Source organism: Abrus precatorius, unplaced genomic scaffold, assembly GCF_003935025.1.
Source record: "Abrus precatorius isolate BTA unplaced genomic scaffold, Abrus_2018 Scaffold5, whole genome shotgun sequence".
Taxonomy (NCBI): domain Eukaryota; kingdom Viridiplantae; phylum Streptophyta; class Magnoliopsida; order Fabales; family Fabaceae; genus Abrus; species Abrus precatorius.
Genome location: NW_020874395.1, coordinates 16,437,708 through 16,460,022, shown reverse-complemented (window position 1 = coordinate 16,460,022; position 22,315 = coordinate 16,437,708). Strand labels below are relative to the sequence as shown.

Sequence of the window (22,315 nt, the reverse complement as noted above, 5' to 3'; positions counted from 1 at the left end):
AAATGAACGAAAAAATTATGAATATAAAGAGAAAAAAATTAAAATTAATATATATAAAATTTTAATTATATAATAGGTAAACTATTTTTTAAAGATAAAAATATAATATAAATATTGATAATTAATTTTAAAAAATTAAATAATACTTTAAATAGTTTTTGAAAACTTAACTTTTAAGAGTTATAAATTTTTTCATTATTAATCAAATAAATTTATAAATTTATTGACCAAGACAATAAATTACAAGCTCACTCAGTAAACTTACTTTTATTAAATATAATCATTTTTTTAACTTTCATTTTTAAATATTTAACCACTTTCAATACTCCTTTAATGTTGTTTATTTTTTATAATTATATTACATCAATTTTTTTTAAAAATGGCCTTATTTAAATTACATCTTGTGATGTCTTTCAACTAGTTTTCTAGCATGAACAAGGTGGAGGAGCATTCTCGTTTTTATTTTATCTTATGTAGAATATTATTTTATCGGCCTTCAAATGAAAGAGAGATTGAGAAAGGACGGATTCATCTTATATTATAGTATCAAATAATTACTTTTCCCTCGCGTTACATTCACCAATTTCATTATTTTAAGCACTAAATTCTGATATTACATGTAATGTTATATACGATTTTTTTATCTTTTATTTATATTATATATATATATATATATATATATATATATATATATATATATATATACACACACACATTTAAAATACACACAAAAACATTAATAAAAAAAACGCATTTAGGTATCCTCATTAAATTGTTCAATAAAAAATCCTCTACATTCAGTATACCCTTGGTTACAATAGACATCTAAAGTGTAAATACATTAAAAGATAAAGAAATAAAAGAGATGGAAGTAACATTACTTCCATGTATGACAGGTGATAACAAAATATAATTTTTTTAATATGTGCTCAGCATAAGATAAGAAATAATAATAATAAATTTTTTAATATGTTTACGCTGTCATTTAATTTTAAATTAATATATTAACAAGAATATTCATTTTTGTAATAATTAATATAAAAATAAGATTTATAATATGTTTTAATTGATTAATGGGATAAAGAGAAAACTATAAAATTTAAGTGAGTCTTATTTTTTACTCTTAAATTAATACTTTTTTATTTTTAAAATTTTAATAAAATTTAACCAACAATAAAAAGAGTATTAATTGGCAAAGTTTTTCTGATATAGTTTGAGAAGGCGTGTACTGTGATGTTACTGTGGATGTTGTCTAAGTGCATTTGATTCCCTCATTTTACACTCAACGCCTGTGTACTGAAGCGTATGTACATTTTTGCCATATTACTAACATTAACTAGCGATTCAAAATGCTGAAGATCCACTGGTACAACAGATCATATGTTTGTGGCCATAGATCTTCTTCATTGAGGGATCAAGATGATGATCATGATCATGAGCAAGATCTATCTTAAGATTAGATTTAAAACAAGTATACGGTGAATGATTAAGAGTTTAACTCGAGAGAAAATGTTGCTGATATGCAGCAACATAAATGATCCTAAAACTCATTGAATATAGTATAAGAACAAAAAAGTGTAATATTAAAATGTGTGCCGATGAGGTTTCGAATATATTGTTGATATAAGAGGAAGAGCCACAATTGTTATTTGCATTTAAGAGATAAGAAATAAAATAATAAAAAAAGAAAAAATGTTGGTACAAATAAATAGATGATGAAAAAGACAGAGAAACATAATCTCTTTTATCCATAATTTGTACCCAGTCAACACCAATTCGCTCAAAAAAGCAGCGGTGAAAAAATAATGCTATTTCACATTTTCCTTTTAATATAAAAATTACAAAACCAAAAGAAAAAAAAGAATATTACACCGTCAAGTCAACGTTGATCAAGTTTCCACAACGGAAATCAACGGTTGTTTCTGGCCGTCTGATCCCATCCCGGACTCATCAAGGGACGTCAGTAACTGGGCCCGGCAGGCTTGGAGCTCCCAATCAGTGGTCCCAATCGTGTACAACATCAGGCCCGCACAACAAACCTGGGCCGACAACAGGCCCAGCCATAGCCCACAGAAACCCACATCGAGCCAAAACGCAAGCCCAACAGCCACTGGCATCCCAACCAAATAAAACGCCCCGAGGTTCACGTTCGCCGCCACGTTCGGCCGCGCCGTCCCCCTAACCACGCCACAACCCACCGTCTGCGGGCAGTTTCCGAGCTCGCACAGCCCTAAAATCGGCAGCGCCGCCGCCGTCAGGCGCAGAATCTCCTCGTCTCCAGTGAACATACTCCCCCACCGCCGCCTCATTGCCGACGCAAAAACCACCGCGGAGAACCCCGTGACGGCGGCGAAAAACACCGCGACGACCGCCGACATCCTGGCCCGCGAAGGCCGATTCGCGCCGAGCTCGTTCCCCACGCGCGTGGACACGGCGAGCCCGAGCGACGAAGGGAAAACGTAGATCAACGACGTCGTTTGAATGAGAACCCCCATAGCTGCCACGCTGGCAGTGGGGTCCACAAGGAGCCCACAAAGCACGATCATGATCTCATACCACCACCACTCCAAGCAAACGGAAACACAGCTCGGCGCAGCCAGCCGAAGCAGCGGCTCCCAGCCGCTGAAACACTCTCGGCTCGGCGCCGTCCACGTGTCGCGGTGGACCCCACTTATCCAGACATAGAGTACCAACAAGACCAGAATGGAAAAACTGGAGGCGGCGGAAGCGGCGGCGACACCGGCCACGCCGCGTTTAACGAGAAACAAATTTAAAGGAAGATGAAGAAGGGTTCCGGCGAGAGACGCTAACGTGACCGGGTGGGTGACGGCCTGTGCGCGAAGGTAAACGCGGATTGGGTGGAGGAAGGAGTTGGTAACGAGGTCTGGTAGAAGGAAAACGAGGTAGGTTTGTGCTTTGCGGGTGATGACAGGGTCCTGGTTAAGGAAGATGAATATAGTTGACATGTTGAGCCATAGAAGCGAAATGGGGATTGAAGAAGCGATTAGGAATATGATGCACCGTTGAAGCGTTAGAGATAGAAGCTTTGGACGGTTTGCTCCGAAGGCTTGGGAACACAGTGGTTCCATTCCTAGCGATAGTCCTGAGAGAACAGAGTAACCTGTTATGTTTGCAAATGCTATTGCTAGGGACCCTGCTGCTAGTTCGGTGTCTCCTATGTGTCCCAGGAACAACATCGACATCATCGAACGTCCGTAGAAAATGAGTGCCGTTAGCGCTGTCGGAAACGCCAGTACCCACAGCGATTTTGTTTCGCTTATCATCTCCGACATTGTGGAGCGTGTCACCCACTCTCTTTGCTTTTCCGGATCAACTTGCTCATGCTCTGTTTTAGTTCTAACAGTCTTTGATTCGCACATGTTTATTCGGAAATGAACAAAGTTGTTATAAGATGCTGTGGCTTTCAGGGAGAAAGAGCACTGCTCATGAAATGGATTTTCTTGGTGCGAGTGAGGTGTGTGAGAAGGATGCCTCTCTATAAATAGACCATTTTTATTCAATCTCCCTATTTTCTCTTTTATTTTATTTTATTTTATTTAAATTTTTCCGACTTTTTTAAAAAATAAAATAAAAATCACTTCGTGCTCCCCGTTGCCTCAGCCATGGAATGGAAGGTTGACATCTAAACCCTTAAGTCAATTTTTTATATGCATTACTCTCTGTTTTTCGAAAGACAAGTTTAAACACCGTATGTCCAGGTTCAAGTACCCAACTCTATTTCTCTTTTATTACTTTTTTCAATGTTTTGCATATTTCTCGTTAAGTATATGTTTCATAAATGGATAACAATTATTTTCTCCTTTTTTGTTTTTTCTTTTAAATGTAAAAGTTTTTTGCTGCTGTTAATATAATAAAAAGTAAAAATATGCCACAATGTCAGTGTAGTACTGAAAGGAACAATTCCCAAAAACGGAAATGTTCTGTGCCTTGTGATATTTCCTCAGCTGCACTGCTCGCTGTTCAGCCATGTCAAGCCTCATGACTCATGACTCCTGACTCCGCTCATGAAGCATCCCTGCATAACCCTTTAGTTATTATTTCTATTTCTATAAGAAAAATCTTTAAAAAAGGAACAGTGGCATTGATACAATAGTCAAATAAGAGCATTGGACTTGAACGCACTAATTATATAATCACAAAGAAAGAATGTTTTGATTCCACTAATTAAGATTTTAATAATCCGTAAACCTAGAAACGCTTTACGTCTTGCTCTGTGGTTATAGTTAACTAAACGCAAAAAAAAGGAAAACATGTCACAAATAAGAATATAATCTTGCGGGTCAAACACTAAATAATGTTTTTGTCTCGTGTTTTCTTTTAAAATGGCTGTGTTATCTTGCACGCTTATTAATTTAGTTCAAGAAGTTAACACCTAAAAGACAATGTTTTTTCGGGGAGACAAACACCACGCTATAATAAAACACAGTATTCATATTCCTAAAATTTTGTCATCATCGTAATGCTTTTTATTGCTTCCTTGATCACACATCAAATTAGGTTTGACTTTGGCCACAAATTTGGAGTTGATAGAATAGAATGAGAGTGAGTAACGCAAGGAAGGTTGGAATTTAAATGCCTATTTTTTTCCTCGGATTTATTAATAAAATAGGTCACAATGGATTAAGCACTAATTAGTGGGTTGATATCTTATTAGTCGATTTGATTTTATAAATACTCTTTTTACTTTATTAATGTAGTACAAACAATAAACAAATAACGAGAAAGCCAAGCACGTGAGGCTCACACGTGGGTCTTGAGACAGTAGATTCTATTCCTCACTGCAGCTGCAGTAGTTGTTAGGTCCAGCCCAGGCTTGTCTTCTGAATTGGGCTTAGAGACAGTAAAATGGGTAATTTTTTTTTCCTATCACAAAGATAAAGGAGGAAATGCTACAATTACTCTCTCAACAATCAAAATTAACTAATTATCACACTATCTGATATTTTTATATTATATATTTAAAATATTTTTCAATTAATTTTATATATTTTTTAACACGTGTTTATGAAAATATTGTATCAAATCAAATTATCTATTTTAGATTATAACTTTAAATTATTTTTAAAAGTAATTATTGCATGCATTCTTCTCCCGTGTTATTAATTTGTTTTTTATTTTGTGACACGTGTCTTGAGATATTGTGCAAAATCTATTAGCAGGGGATATTTATTTGTTCAATTATTTTAAGCAATTTTTTTAAAACATTAAAATAATGGGATATTTACAAATTATCATTCCGACATTCTGTTGTGCTTGTGAATTGTGCTCAACTGTTGCCAATGTAGCTTTTTCCTTACACAATTTGCGTGATAATTAAAAAAATTCAACAAAATAAAAGAATATATCATATGTGTAAAAGAGTTTTTCTTTTCAATCTTTTTAAACTATTCTTTTAGAAGAACTTTTGTTTATTTGATTTCTTACTAAAATAACATACAAGTTGACAAACAGTCGATTACACGAATCTTAAACAAGTTATATAATATTGCTATCATTGACGACCAAATGTGATATATTTTGGTATAATTACATTTAGATTTGTTGTTGATTAAAAATACACGCTATAAAGGAAAATGGAAGTCATGATTATTTTAAGTAGATGTCTATTTTATTTATATTTTTGAAAATTAAAATTAAAAATTATTAATATTAACTACTAGAACATAAACGGGATAAAAAAATTAAATACAAAATAATATTTTTCGTTACAATGTAAGTACAGGGATGAGGTTACCTTATACTTGAGAGGGCCCTCCTCCATTCTCTCATCTTTATTTTTTTATAAGTAATTTTTAAAAAAATCAACACTTTTATGTTTTAACTATTTATTTTATCACTTTTTATTTAATCATCACAATTAAATTTAATCATTTATTTGATGATACTCTTTATATATGTTTTACCACCATTGAATCATTAATTATAGTTCCATCATGCAATTTGCAAACATGATACATTCGTGTTCAAATATATATTCAAATGGTGACACATCTACTTTACACCTTCCAATTATTTTAAAGAATTAGTATAGAATTTCATCCTTCAAATAGATAATTCTTTTAAACTTTGTTTTATACTTATTTGTCTTTTGAAAATTAAAACAAAGTAATTTAAAATTGGTAACTTGATAAGAAAATTTTGTCAACTAGTCAACACTTTTACAAATTTTAAACTTACAAACTCTTTACTTTAAAGAACAAAAATATATATTAAGTGATTAAATTCAAAAACAGAATTATATAAGTCCCATTAAATGATAAGAAATTCATTTCCGTTAAAATTATTGAATAGGAAAGTATGGTATGCTTTTACTTTTTAAACAAAATTCTCGAAACATAGTTGAATGAAGAAGATCGAAACCAAAAGTAATTTTTTAAAGTTTTCTGATTTCATGTAATATTTTATTTTAGAGCTTTAATTTTATTTTTTTTCAAATTGATCCTCTTTAATTTTATTTATTTATTTTTCTTAATTTCATCTAAACAAATAAATATCCTTGATTATACGTATAATTTTGTTTAAATGATAAATCCTTTTTAATTATTTATTTATATGTTTATATGTAAAATAAAATTATTAAATATTAATTCCTTATAGTTTAATTAATTAGACCGGTAGATCGAAAGCCTTAACAAGTGATCATGTTATGAAAATTGAAGTGCGATTGAGCTAATGGAAAGGAATTTGCATGGACCCCAGCAAAAGGAAAACACGTCAGCAAAAGCAACATCAAACTAAATTTGGGGGACTTCACTATCATATGTCCATAACTTAGGTTTGGTTGTTTATTTTTTTTAACGTCCCAAACACTCCATTGCCTTTTGGTTTGGCTAATTAAATTAAAATCTTCCAAACCGAAACTCAATATAGTTTCACGTCACAATTTGTCACACTCATGAACAACCACAAATCTTGAGTTTCCCATTTCACAATTCCCTTGGAATTTTAGTGTCACACACACATGAAACACCCCTCACTAGCAGTAAAAAGTGTTGCATGCAAAACTGCAAACAGTAGTAGAAACAGTGCAAAGTTAAAAACGATTCAAGTTCACCGAATGTGGCATTATTATTATTAGCTGGGTGGAATTCCTGGGGCTAAGATGAAGTCGTTTTATTTATGCTTGGAAGAAGGAAACAATAAAATAAAGAAAGAGGTAGATAGGTATCAAAATCATGCATGATTACATGAACAAAAGAGATGAGTAATGTGATTGGATATGTAAAAACGGTGGTGACCAAGTTGGCTCACAATCACATGGGTGCGTGCGCAATTAACGGACCCAAAGCCTGCACAGTGCACAGTACGCTCCCGTTTTCACAAACAGATGGTTGGAAGGAAACATGAAACATCCTCTCATCAATTGGCCACATTAGTACTATTTAGTATTTTATTTACCTTGTTTCTCTTTCTATCTGTCCTTGTCTTGTTGAGTTGGTCCTGTTAACTGTTATTGTCGCTTACACGCTTTTATTTGTGTGTGTCATATTAAGAGAGAGAATTGATCATAAGGGTAATGGTTAGTAGTCATTGTCTAGAGAAGCTGTGAAGAAGACATACAGAAAGTGGTGAATTTTTTTTTGTAGGGTCTTAAATTTAGAATAATTCTTAACTCAATGCTCAGAGTTAAGTCATAAAGTAAAGATTGTTATAGTTATACTTCAGTATATACTAGATCACTTTGTCTTTGTCAAGGGTAGTGACTCAATTTATTTTTCTATTCATTATAAGTTTTGATACCATCTTAGAATTAAGCTAAAACTTAATTTCAAAAGTTCACTTATGAAGTTAAAATTGTCTTAATTTTTATTTTAGTAGTATCATCAATGGCTGTGAAACTTAAACTCAGGGAAGAAAGTGTGACGCAAAAAATATAAGTATGCACTATGCATGGTAGTCCCCACCACCCTTCATCTGACAGCACTTAACAGTCTCACACTTGGGAGGCACCACTTCTTCTTTTTGTTTTCTACCATAAGGGGAAGCTCACTGCTCAACCCTGTGCACATAATGCAGTGTTGTTGTGTTGTGCCTCATTACTTCATTGTCCCACTGCCCCAAAATCTCTTCTCCACACTTTGGACCCAGCGCCCACATAATGCCACGTAAACTATTTAACCACTTGTGCCTCCCAATTTTACCTATTCAAACTTTTCTGCTGCTTCTGTTATCCTCTTAAAACCTTTCTTTCTTTTTTTGCTTAATTTTTTTCTTCCTTTCTTTTGCGTGCTAAGCTAAGTTTGGTAATTAGATGTTTCTGCCATCTACTCACCCAAGATGCCTATATTATATGTGGAATCATAGGAAATAATAATAATAATAACCCCACTTAAACAAAGCTACCAATTTAGAGTTAATATGTCTTGAGCTGCAAAATACCTATATGATTAAGCTAAGGACGGTGCCAACATAATATTTTTATATTCATGTTTTTAGTTACATAAGTGAGTAAAGCTACTATTTCCCAAGATTCTAAACCAATCATATTTAAGTATAACTTATGTGAAAATGTTGATGTGGCAATTATAATTTAAAAGGTGTAGAAGTAGAACCTTGAGGGTTTGGTTTTGGGGAACAGGCTCATTCTTATTGGGCAGTGGGTGGGGTGGGACCCTGATTCAGAAGTCATATAGTGGGGCATCTTTTCTTGGGTTATGAGCAAGCTATGGTGTGGCAATCCATAGCTACTTGATCATGGAGGCACATGAATTTGGGAGGTTCTGTAGGATAACAACTACTTCTGCCTTTGAACTTGTATTTTTTTGTTTATTGCTTATGTCTGCCTTTTCCTGATTCTTCCTTTCACCATTTCAATATATATTAAATTGAATTATCAAATTGTTCTTCTGGCATCTTACTCGCTAGTTTATATTATATTGGCTTCTTGGCATATAAATATGAAATATATATGCATACATATATCTATATTACATGCATGCATACATATATATAGAGATATGTTACACATATCTAAAGTAAATATAAAATAATGATAACTATTCGTCTACACTTAGATATATGTATGTCCTCATCTCCGCTTGCCCGGCCGGTTGTAAAGGATTCTCAGAAATATGGCTGTTCTTGAAAAAAAAAATCCTTAATTTCTTTTCATTAGTGCATGGTATACATGTCCATTAAGCAACAGAAACTGATGAAAACAGTGACTTTATTAATAGACATCAAAATACATAAAGGAAATTTGTAATTAATATCCCTATATCGTGGCCAGATTATGAATTTGCTGTAACATATATTAAATCGATCTTTTGGTTAAATAAACATTTTCCTTGTCGAAAGATGGGCAGAGATTTCCAGCACTGATTTAAATGTGAGATCAACTCGCTTTAAAAAGGTCATAAATATTGCATTTAATAGTTTATCTTCTTACAACACTTGCTTTTGTTATGTTCCTGTAAGCGAATACGTTTGTATTTATCTATATATATATATATATATATATATACATAGCGGCGAGCTATAAATAAAATAGTAGTAGTACCACTACAAAGTATTTTCTTTTCTCAACGGCTGTGTATGGGGTCCAAGATGCATTATTTGGAAGCAGATAACATTGATAATTTTTCACATGCCTTTGAATTGACTTCACTTTTTTTAGTTGGGTTGGCCATAAAGAGACTATAAATTTGACATGTTGTAACTTAACATGGCCTTGGAAACTTTTCTTTCCTATGTGCCATTTCTGGTGGGGCTGTGGAATTCAATATTAAGATGTCACATATTTGCAAACGAAACAGAATTCAATGCCTATGATGGTACACTTGGCATGACCCCCAGACATGGTAAATAGCCAAAAGCAGGAGCTTAGATCACCACACCCTCGTTTTCCTTCTATAAGAACACTTTTAGGACTAAGCCCTCATGGCCAAAAAGCCTTGCACAGCAAAAAGGTTACCTAAAGGTATATGAACACAACACAATCACACCAAGCTATATTGCCCTAGCTAGAGAATAAGGGGAAAATGTTAAAATTTGAGAATCAAAAGCGTTCTCTTGAACAGCTGCACAAGGATGTGTAGTTTGTAGTTTATAATCATCTTCTTCTGAGGGCCATCAAAAGAGGGGGGGAAAGTAGAATAATTCAAAAGTGACAAGACTTGAGGAATATTAGCACATAGACATTTGGGAAGGAGTCATTGAAAATCAAATCTATCTAGAATCTTAGACTGCTTTTAAGCTTACAAAAGGTCAACATACCAATGGACATATGTGTTTCAAGTTTATATATCAAGAAAATAAGAAACATGTCCACATTGTTCACTCATAAATCATAAGCCATAAATGTCAAATGAAATTAAGAAAGAGGGCTATCTAGAAAAGAAAAAAGGCACGTGATGAATGAGAGGGTGTCTCGTAAGGGTCTTTGCAGAGCCAGCTACTTGCCTAACAAGCACAGCTCATGCGCAGACCCCAGTACATTGGTGTCCATTTCAGAGAGAAAGAGGGTTCTCATAATTCTCAAGGACGTGTACATGTCATAGAAATACCTCAAAAAAAGTACAGTACTACTTCCTTTCAGCTCAGCTTGCAATTAATATAAATCCATGTACTTTTAATTTAACATTTTTTGTAACTTCTTTTTTTTCTGTGTGTAAGGCTGATTTTCCTTTTGTTTCTTACATTTCCTTTCCTTACTTGGAAGCTATATATGTTAGTATGAACGTGCTGTAACTTACCATAACTATCAAAGAAAAGAAGAAAACAAAACCACTTGAAGTTAGAGAGACCCACACGCATGTCATATCCCACGTGGGGCGCATTGGTGCACATGGCCATGAGACATTCTTGTCTAAATCACAAGATCAATGAACTTTCTTTAGATTTCTCAGCTAAGTCATAAAAGCTCACCCTCATTGAGCCGTTTTACCAAGCTTCAAGCTCTTGGCTTGTCACCCTATACACGTACACTAACGTGCTTTTTCTATAGTACCACAAATCAAATAGACTTGTCATCACTTATCAGCACCTTTTCCACTTTAGCCAATAAGCATTTCCAAGTTTGACCACTCATTTTCCAGTAACATTGTCAACTATGGCTTGATTATTGAGAGGTAATAGTGCTTAGTTCCGACTCTTACACGACCATATAGTAGTATGCCATACCCTACCCACAAACAAAAGACAAAAATAAGTGTGGCAATTGCTGACTGCTACCATGTGGGGTAGCTTTTGCTTAAATGGGATTTTGAGTGTTGTATTAGATCCAATATCCTGCTTCTTTTGCAGAGGTAAACATAAAGCGCGAATTCCTTAAACGTAGTAGAGATTGCTCTCTACCCCACATACTAATTAGTCGTCCTCAAAACTGAAAAATCAATGCTTTTCTAGGATAAATTAAGTAGTCCATGATGAAGAAGCATGGTCCATGAAAAATAAATTGATGACCGTTAAAAGCTCACAAGATCATCTTTCTAGATTGAATTTCTAGAGGTCTTGCGTTCCTCAAATTGGTCAAATAATGAAAAGAATGAAGTCAGCATCACACATTATAACAATGGAGAATTACAAAGATGATCATGTGGTGACAAAGTAGATACAGTCATCTAAGAATTAAGGAACATTTTCACATATGGAATGATTATAGTTGGATACGGTTGGATTTTGGGGGGTCAGTTTTTTTTCTTTCCTTTGTTCTATACACATTATAATTTGCCTGCAATATGTAAAAGGTTTATAATTAGCTCATATGGAATGAGTCATTATAGAATCATTCTGATTGAATTCCATGAGACCATCAAAAGGTTCCAATATACATAAGTCAACACAAACTTTCTTTTTGCTTTAGTGAGTGATTCCCGCCCCTTTGTGATCTTGCGTGTGATTCAAACCCCGTCTAAGATGAAAAATAATGTTATCTTGTTGAACAAAGTTCCTTTGATGCCGGAACTGAGTATGTATAGTCCATTTTAACATCAAATTCAACAGCACCACATTAGTAAGCTCAGAAAAACCAATGTTGATAAATCAACTATCAAGTCTAGGCAGTCACAACACTTTCTCAAAAAGAAAATACATTTAAAATTTGTGCTTATCAAGACATAGAAAGTTGTCTAATTAGTAACATCATAGCAAGCTGTCAAAGAATAATTGAGGTCAAAGTTTGCTTGCTTCATAATCTAATTTCAAGAAAACTACTTGGAGATATCTTTATCTAATTATTAGAGTTGAAAGTAACTATAGCTTGAAAGAGAAGTGTCAGTAGCACAGTGAGTTGAGGGGTTGGATACTTTTGGTCCTGCTCTTGCGCATTCACTAATTGCTTCAGGATGGATAGTGTGTGGCTTATGGCACATTTACATGTTGCTCTCGCCAAGTTGTTATATCTTCAGTCCCCAACCATCATTAAGTAGAAGTGTGGCCCACACTTTCTGCAACCAACAATTGTAGCATCTGGCTAATACAAGCATCACCCTCTTCCCTATTTTCTTTCCATACAATCCAAGTTACTCTATGATTATTTGGTTTCTGTCTAATCAGTTTCAATGTAGGAAGAAAAGGTGATATCAATGGTGGGGTGAGAGAGAATGATTCCCATATCCTCAAAGGGACATTTAAATAAAATATCTTCAACATGGTGTGACTTAACAATAGTTTTTATTAGTAGTAATAAATTTTTTTGTTAAGATTATATCTCCTACCCTATGTCTCTCTAAAAGAAATAACTATTCAATTTTTTTCCGAACTATAAATCACCCATCAAGCAGAATTACATATTTTAGCATAAACTATAAATGATTATACAGCAGAACACAAGCTAAAAGGAAAAATGATATCACTTATGAGAATCATAAAGAATATAGAGGTCAAAGTGTGTTAATAGCATAATCCAAAAATTACATATCCAGAATCTTGATATCTAGCTTTCACTAAAGAAAATGAATAAAAAATGTAACTACTGTACATGCAAAAAAGATCCTCTGAGTGATAACTAGAGGTGGTGCATTTTCTTTTCATTCTATTTTACTGATTAAACCACCTAAAGTTGGTTGTTGGGTGGAAATAGACACATAGTGGATAGAATACATTCATTTTGGTTTTGGTAGTTAAATAAGACCTAATCTTTGAGAAAGCAATTAATGAGTCACGTTTGATACTTTGATTGATAATAATAACGGTGTTTTGGAGGCATTCCGCATATAACCTACCACTGAAACCCACCAAATGGAATTTCAAGCTTCCTGGACCCAACCTAATTATTTTAGGAGATATTTTTATTTATACAACATTTTTTTTTCAACAAGAGAGAGAGAAAGAAATGTCAGATAAAATGAAATATAATGAAGAAAAATAAAAATATGATTATATAAATCATTACATAGTTTTATTGTATGAATTTTTTTGTTCCAAATTTTATTGTATGAACATAATATCTCTCATTTCATTCTCTACTTGTGTTTATTTTTGCATAAAAGCCACTGCAAAAACTCAGTTTTGGGTCCGCGGCCAATCCTAATATTTGTGCACTTCAATAATGTGGGCTTAGGCATGGGTTCATGTGGGTTTTAAACTTACAACGATTTCAACCATATGAATCCCTTTGACTAAAAATATAAAACTATATAATTCCCAAACAAAATACTCTGTCAAGACCTGCCTCTGTGTAGACCCAAAAAATGATAAGACCAGCCATTGTTATTCTTGCACCGGCTAAGTTTCTTCACATTTTTTTCTTATCCTGTTTTGGGTGCACTTGGTGAGAAAAAATTTTAAAACAAGAAAAGTTACATTTTTTCATTTAAAATAAAAATTTTAATAACTCATTTAAACGAAATTCTATTTATTTTATATTAAAAAGTTTTATTATTTTATTCAATTTAATTTCAAGACTATTTTATTTCCTTCAAAATGAAAAGTTATTTAAGTTTAATTTGTCTTGCATATATGATATTTCATGTAGATATGTGTATTAAAGGACATATTTACATGAATAATCGTCAAGTGATCGATATCACTATTCATATATAAATAGATACAGCTGAAGTGTCTATTCATAAAAATGCAAATTAAAAAAAGTTACTCTTCCTGGAAGACATTAAGGAAGGAAGTGTAACTATTCATTGAATAAACGCTACTTAAAATAGTGTGATTTTTTTTTAATGAAAAACATTAATTGAATTGGTAAAACTCATTATGAATAAACACTTGGTTCTATATATAAAGGGATTACTCTCCATAGACAAATCACACTCAATTCTCTCTTTCTTCTTTAATTTATTTACAAATTTATTTATATTTATCTTTGATACACAAGAGATAAAAAGTATTGTAAAATTGATGCCACGGCTTGAATTTATTGTATCATGGAAAAATAAAACTGTAATAAGTTCAATTTGTACCCAAATTTTATCATTGATAGAGGCAAAATAAGCTTATTTTTAAGTACTTATCGTGCCTTAGATACATTGAATATATTTTCTTTTTAATAAACCAATTCCTACATTCTAGCTTTTTCAAACATTTCATGCTTCTTCCATTTTTTTTATGCCTGCTTTGTAGCTGTACATTTTCGGGTTTGGGCTCTTTTGGACCCATGGGCCTTTCTTTTCTTGTTTCGTCCCTTGATAGAGTTATTTGGGAAGGAAATTTTGAAAGGTAGAAGAGAAGAGTACAAACTTTTTATTTTAAATAGATATATTTAAAATTAATTTAAAAAATATATAAATTGATATATTAACTCAAACATAATATATTAGTCATAGATTTATCATTCTAAATTATATAATTTTTTAAATTTATAATTCAAAATATCTTCCCCTTTTTTTGTTCTTTTCAAAATCAAGACATGCTTCAAACTTCTCATTCAAGGTTGGACAAAAAGAAAAAAGCTTCATTTGTACAAAAGGAAAAAGGGAAAAAGCTTCACATTCAAGGTTGGACAAAAAGAAGGCTAAAACCCTTTCTTCCATTTGTATGAATAAATAATGACAACATTTTGTAGTGACTCATGTGTGTATTTTCGTGTAGCCAACTCTTTGCTGTGTTATGGTATCTTCATTTTAGTGATGTGCCATTATGCAACTTGAATAAAGTTATATTATTCCTACATAGCTATTTATCACTCATATTTTGTTATTATTTTATCATATTGTTTTTCTTATTTTATATTTTTAATTATAAAATAGTGCAGTGAGGATAACAAATTTCTCTTCTAATAATGGTCTATGATTCTCCATTGATATTGGTCAAGTTAGGGCAAAAGTTGCAAATTAGGAATTTCATGACATAAGATGTTCAAATTCAAAGTTTAGAATCAATCCTCGTTACAGAAAAAATAATTTTGACTAATAATTTGGAGGAAAAAACAATTTAAAAAAAATTAAATCATTTAAAAATTGAAGAGAAATTAAAACAAGGATTCCAACCCGTATATCATAGAGTGATACCTTACTTCTAAAATTCATAAAGAACATTTTTAAGATAAAAAGACATTACTTTTCATTTGTATTGCTAAAGTCTTTTATTAGTATATACATATTAAGGTAAAAAAATTTAACAATAATTTTGTCTTTAAAGTAAGTCAATAAGCATACATAAATTTTAAAATATTATTTACTTACTTCAAGCAATTTTAATATTTTGTTTCCTTTTTTACAATTTTTTTTCATCCTTATTATAATTTTAATTTCTCCCTTCATTTCTTATCACATTTCTTCATTCTCAATCTTTTTAGTTCTCTCTCTCTCTCTTACTCACCGTGATGACACTCTAAATGAGATCAAAATTTCTTTTTCCTACTTAAAATCAAATTTGTCAAAGTTTCTTTTTAATACAAATTAACAATGACCAAAGTTGAGGCGCACACTGAAATAGAAGAGTCACCACCCATGTTTGGCCTCCAAGTTGGTGCCTTGAAATAAGCAAAACCCTTTTAATTTATAAACAACTTGCATTGCCATTGAAAACAAATCCAAGTTGACCAATCCATTAATTGATGATCAAATGATTAAAAAATCTTATACAATACATTAATAACACAGCCCTACACCTAATGTTCAAAACTTGCTGCTATTCCAAATATGAAACTGCAATTTGCTTTAGTCACTATGTTTAAATGGAAAAAGATTAGTACCCCATACGTCATTATTGCACAAAATCTATGTCATCTATTAACCTATTCATATTATTGTTAATTGTCATTGTTTGTCCTTGTATGTATGTTTTTCCTCCCCATACAAAAAAGAAAAATTGTATAATAAATAATAAAGATAACATTTTTCAAATTAGTGTTTAAAGATATAAAATAAAAAATAATGAATAATAAAACATTGTTAACAATATATTTTTTAGTATTATTACGTAATTTTAATATATTAAAATTTGAGAGTTTTATGTATATATTTATAATTATATATTCTTAAATATGGGAATATCTTAAAAGATTGTTTAACAAAACCCACCAAATTGTGTATGGCCCATTTTGCACGTGACAACAATAATATAAACCGGGATGTACACGTGGCTGTCAGGATCAACAATACTGAACTGCATGCACCATGTTTGGCTACATACGGCAACTCAAAAATCATATAAACATTTTCACGTTTATAGATGTAATAAAAATAAAATAAAACCTTGTTTTTTTAAATTTAATTTTTATAAAATTTAATCCTAAATTTTATAATTTTTATTTTAATCTTTAATTTCATAAATAATTATTAATTTAATCAATGTTAAATTCATAGCAAATACTTATTTCAAAGTTTTAAAAATTACAGAATTATTAAATTAATAAAGACATTCATTTATGATTTATTGGTCTATGAAAAATTATATTGGAAATAATTAAATATATATTTAATATTGACTGAAATCTTAAATAATAAATTTATATAGAACTACAAAAAATAAATGATGAAAATTTAAAATTAATGAAAAGAATTATATCATGTTTATAAGATAAAAATTTAGTAATACAAAAATAAATAATAATTATAGTAATCCATGATTCTTATACACATATTTTATATGTCTAAAAATATTTTAAATTTATAAAACAGTCTTAGAAAAATTATTCAAACTGATTTCTGAAGTCAACTTTTATCAACTTGGCCTGTTCTGAATTTTGACCAGTTTCTTTTACTAATATATTTTTTTATGTACTTTTATGAGTTATATGTATCACTAACCTGACTCATTTATCGGTTATTTGCCAACCCAATTTTATTTTTATTTATTTAATCAGTGCTAATTTTTGCTAATTTCTTTTGTTCTTTAATTTCCCAAATTCTTAAAGTTACTTCTGATTGTTATTTGTTGATTATTAAATGAAAATATTTTTATGTACTCTTTTATTAATATTTATTTTATATGATAATAAAATAAAAATAATATATAGATAGAGTGAAATTCTCCTTGAAAAATATTAAATTACCTGTCACTATCAGTTGATACTCATACGTCAATTCACCTTATCCTTTTTTATTCGGAAATTAAATTCAGCCGAAAATTAGAATATTAATTTAGAACAGTAATTCGAAAGAGATATATAGTTCATCCATTTGTGTTCGATAAATAAACAAATCTTATAGATAAGTTTTAGTATTTATAGATTAGATTAATACGTACGTACATCGTATTTTTCATGCACTAATTTAATTATTATTATCTTTATCTATATATACAAATGTAAATGTAATGATAACTTTCGTTCCTACTCGTAAGTTTGTGTGTCCAAATCCCGAATGTTTTGACGAATGAGAAACAATCTCGGAGTATCCAAAAAGCAAAAGAGGTTGTGAGTGGCATGGGGAAGGTGGCGGTGGCGGGGGTTTGCGCGGCGGGCGTGTGTGCGGCGGCGGCGCTGGTGGTTCGGCACCACATGAGGAGGTCGGGGAAGTGGGGTCGCGCGGTGGAGATTGTGAAGGAGTTTGGGGAAGAGTGTGGAACCCCAATTGCGAAGCTAAAACAGGTTGCTGATGCTATGGCTGTTGAGATGCATGCGGGTCTTGCTTCTGAAGGTGCCAGCAAGCTCAAGATGTTGATCACCTATGTTGATAATCTTCCTTCTGGGTTTGTTCCTCTCTTACTTAGTTTCCCTTCTTCTTTTTTAATTTTCCAAAGTTTTCTGCATTATTTTGTCATTCGAGTTTTCATGTTATCTTTATGAAGTAAAGGATAGTTTGGATGGTGGTAGTTTAGTCCTAAAGCATTGGATTGTTTGTGTTGTGTGTTCTGAGAGATTTGAGCGACCAAGTGTTTTACATTGTGTTTGAATTGATGGAAAATAAGTGAATGGAGTTTTCTGTCACTTGAGCTTGTAATTTTAAGGGTTGTGTTTGGATAGAGTATTTTTAAATTACTAAATTTATGTGTTTGGATAATGGGTTTGTATATAATGCTGAATTCTTTTTGGATTATCGTTTATAACTCCTATCATATTTGACTCTATTTTGAATCAGTCTCTCATTGTTATTTTCACATTTTCTGAAATTCTAAAATCTCTGTCCAAACACAGGGTTAAAGGTCTTTTTGTCTTGTTTGTTGATCTTTAATTTGTTGCATTGTTTATAGGGATGAGAAAGGACTGTTTTATGCATTGGACCTTGGTGGCACAAACTTCCGTACCCTTCGGGTGCATTTAGGTGGAAAGGAGAAAGGCGTTGTTAACCTTGAGTCTGAAGAAGTTGCCATTCCTCCTCATTTGATGACCGGTTCTTCTCATGTAAGTCTGTTGCGAGAAAATCTATCCATGCATTGAGTTGACCGTGCCTACAACACACTGAAATAAGTTAATTACTACGGCGTTGCAGGAATTATTTGATTTTATAGCAACAAAACTTGCAAAGTTTGTTGAGTCAGAACCTGAAGAGTTTCATCCTCCACCTGGCAGACAAAGAGAACTGGGTTTTACCTTCTCGTTTCCAGTGAAGCAAACATCAATTGCATCTGGGAGTCTAATAAAGTGGACTAAGGGATTCAATATTGAGGATGTGGTAAGTAATTAATGTTACCTTGATTCTGTCATATTCAATTCTATTTGCTTTGTGGTCAGTAATTGCATCTGACATTCTTTCTTGTCGTCTCATTTGTGTACTGTTGATCATGATTACGGTGTGCAATCCAGATACATGCATTAGTATTCTGTCTCTGTTAGTACATACACTACTACATTCCTTTTGTTCTTGCATTATGTTTTGTGAGTCCAGGAGTTACTATGCTAACCTTCTACAGTTCACAAATGTATCATATGAACTCTTTTCATATAGGGAAGAACCTCCTACTAGTTTTTTCTTCATTTCTCAGCTACTCTTTAATTGAGTAGGTAATCTGATTGTTACTTTGTTTATGGATTTTATTTGGGTTGTTTGTAGGTTGGAGAAGATGTGGTGGGTGAACTAACCAAATCCTTTGAAAAAGTTGGTCTGGATATGCGTGTTGCAGCTCTAGTGAGTCCCACTTTCCTTTCTTTATAACTTCTTTTCTTTTTGCCCTTAAAATCAGGCTTTGAGAATGCTTTTCAGTTTGTATCTGGCAGAAAATTTGGATTAATTAGTTTTGAAGTGTCAATTTTCTTCCTTATAAGTTTCTTGGTTACTTAATATCTCAACCTGGGAACAAAACTTAACTTGGAGATGTGATGTAGGTTAATGACACTGTTGGAACCGTAGCTAGAGGAAGATTCAGCAATCAGGATGTCATTGCTGGAGTTATCCTTGGTACTGGGACAAATGCAGCCTATGTAGAGCATGCGCATGCAATTCCAAAATGGCATGGTCCTTTACCAAAGTCAGGAAAGATGGTAAATAGGTTATGAATGTCTATGACACTTATTTTCTTGTGTGATAGAAGAACTGTGTTACCATGATTTGGGGCAGGTAATGGTTAGCTGTGTATCAAAGCATGCTGATTATTTTGTTAATTCTATAGGTTATAAACATGGAGTGGGGTAATTTCCGATCTTCCCATCTTCCTCTGACAGAATATGATCAAGCTCTAGATGCAGAGAGCCTAAACCCTGGAGAACAGGTAATGGTTATCTATCATTGGTTTAAATTATCAATGTGCATCTATAGTACACTAATACTCTTGTTTGCAGATTTTTGAGAAGATAATTTCTGGTATGTATTTGGGCGATATTGTTAGGAGAGTTTTGTTGAAGTTGGCTGAAGAAGCTGAATTCTTTGGAGATACTGTTCCTCCAAAATTGAGGATTCCTTTCATACTTAGGTATGATATTATATCCAACCAAACATCAACTAATTTTCTCAGATTATACTTGTTTATTTGCTATCTGTCCTTCCTTTGGAATTTTCTTGTATGTCTACCATGTGAGCAATGATAAAGAAACTTTATCTTGCTTAGTAATTGGCATATTAATATTAATTTGAGAAATCTAATAAATGTTAGGCCTAAATGGTTTAATTTTATCTCTTCAGACTTCTTCAGGTGCCATCTTAGTATCATCTATTGAATTTTTAAGGCCGCTGAACCTACCTTTCTCACTTCTATATTATTTCTCAGGGTCGCTTGATCTAAAAGTTATTATTTCTGCTATTAATTGGTTGCCACACCGCTGACATTTGTTCAATGTTCTTTCCATTCATTTTGAAACTTGTAATCAGTACAAGGATGTTGCAGTACCAAATTGGGTTATCATTGCCTCTTTTGGGACATGCTTGGTAGTTTGTGAGAAAGGTGGAGAGGGGTGAATTTTATGGTCTTTAAATGCTGGGTAAAAGATTTGCAAAATGGCATGATTGAACAGTTTTTCATCCTCTCATTTATTAGAGATGAAGGCTAAAGGAACCACAATGCTATATACTAATCATATTTCTTGATGATTATAATCTTTGAATAAATATAAGTGAACCACAAGAACATATTTTGATGTTGGAATATTTACTTTTTTATGTTCAAAATTCTGGTGAAAATTTTATAGTGGAATGCCAATGGTGTCTTCTCTTTATTATCTTACCAAGCAGGCATACAAATAGTTTTCACTTCTGATTTTCATTGCCTCCCTATTACTCTTCCTATGGTTGGTTAAGTGAGGTTAAAAATTGATAGGGAACATATTTACACCATATCACCTGTGTTTCCCTAATTTGAGTTATACCCATCTTCATTGTAACGCACTACTTTCATTCTTTTTTTTACCATTTATTTTCTTTGCATTGGAGCCTCTTAGTTTTTCACCTTTTTTATGGGATGTATAGGACACCTGTCATGTCTGCAATGCATCATGATACATCTTCAGATCTGAAGGTGGTTGGAAACAAATTAAGGGATATATTAGAGGTATGGATGCTTCTCTGACCATGTTGAATATAAATATGCTTGTTTGTTGTCACATTAATATCATGTTAAATGTTTTTCTTGAATTAAATATAAAAGGAAGGAAATTTTGGCAATCTATTATTTGAGATCTTTGATTATAAACAAATTCATGCATGTTAAGGACAAATAGAGAAGTTTGGCATTTCTCCTTCCCAAAAGAAAGGGTTAAGTTTTCTCATTGTTGTCTTTTATATCAGATCCATAACACATCCCTGAAAATGAGGAAGATTGTTGTGGAACTCTGCGACATTGTTGCTATTCGCGGAGCCCGCCTTTCTGCTGCTGGTATTCTAGGCATTCTCAAGAAAATAGGAAGAGACACGGTAAAGGGTGGGGAGAAACAGAAATCAGTTATAGCACTGGATGGAGGACTGTTTGAGCACTATACTAAATTCAGAACTTGCTTGGAGAGTACACTAAAGGAGTTGGTAGGAGATGAGGCAACCGAGACAATTGGCTTCGAGCATTCTAATGATGGCTCGGGAATTGGAGCAGCCCTCCTGGCAGCTTCTCATTCCCAGTATTTGGGAGTGGAGGAGTCCTGAAGATGTGGTCAATGCCAAGTAAACAAGTGTAACAGTAGTTTCAATTTTTTCTTATAGATCAACAGATTGAAGCAGAAAAGCCTTTGTTACTTGTCCTACAGAGCTTTTAACTGGAGGGTGGACCAAGTCTGCTGTGGGGTATTTGTAGGGCTCTGTGTTCCTGCAGCAACCTTGCTGCTTCTTTAGGTAATTACTGGGGCATTGTTTTGGTTAGTGTTTGTCTCTCCCACGTTAAGGAATAAAAGGGAGAGGTGTAAGCTTTTGAATAGTCATGTTTTGCCAGTGTAACATGTTTTCAACGAGAATAAATCAGGATTAATTTATTGACAACAGTGAAGAATTTTAATTCAAAAATTTTCTACGGTATCAATGGAGAGTTGGTGCTGTTTATTATAATATGCATACCTTACTTGAAAATTTGTCTGTTTTGTCGTAACGAATAGCTTAGAAGACCA

At 32.7% G+C, this 22,315-nt stretch overlaps 2 protein-coding genes across 2 annotated transcripts; one reads left to right on the top strand and one right to left on the bottom strand.

Annotated features, from left to right (window-relative positions):
• Positions 1 to 1,889: 1,889 nt before the first annotated feature.
• On the bottom strand, positions 1,890 to 3,380 carry LOC113866808 (protein DETOXIFICATION 51-like). The gene has a single exon (XM_027501608.1). The coding sequence runs from the start codon at positions 3,378 to 3,380 to the stop codon at positions 1,890 to 1,892; it is 1,491 nt and encodes a 496-aa protein (XP_027357409.1).
• A 14,172-nt stretch (positions 3,381 to 17,552) lies between these two features.
• On the top strand, positions 17,553 to 22,247 carry LOC113867192 (hexokinase-1-like). The gene is made up of 9 exons (XM_027502311.1): positions 17,553 to 18,048; positions 18,550 to 18,700; positions 18,789 to 18,971; positions 19,350 to 19,424; positions 19,622 to 19,777; positions 19,906 to 20,004; positions 20,075 to 20,205; positions 21,195 to 21,276; positions 21,513 to 22,247. The coding sequence occupies exons 1-9, from the start codon at positions 17,783 to 17,785 to the stop codon at positions 21,858 to 21,860; spliced, it is 1,491 nt and encodes a 496-aa protein (XP_027358112.1). The 5' UTR covers positions 17,553 to 17,782; the 3' UTR covers positions 21,861 to 22,247.
• The last annotated feature ends 68 nt before the right edge of the window (positions 22,248 to 22,315 follow it).

Bases quoted from the DNA above. Each gene is read 5' to 3' on its own strand.
- LOC113866808 (XM_027501608.1), bottom strand. From the start codon at position 3,380: ATGTGCGAATCAAAGACTGTTAGAACTAAAACAGAGCATGAGCAAGTT.
- LOC113867192 (XM_027502311.1), top strand. From the start codon at position 17,783: ATGGGGAAGGTGGCGGTGGCGGGGGTTTGCGCGGCGGGCGTGTGTGCG. The intron at 18,701-18,788 runs GTAAGTCTGTTG...ACGGCGTTGCAG, and splicing joins TGATGACCGGTTCTTCTCAT to GAATTATTTGATTTTATAGC. The intron at 21,277-21,512 runs GTATGGATGCTT...CTTTTATATCAG, and splicing joins AATTAAGGGATATATTAGAG to ATCCATAACACATCCCTGAA.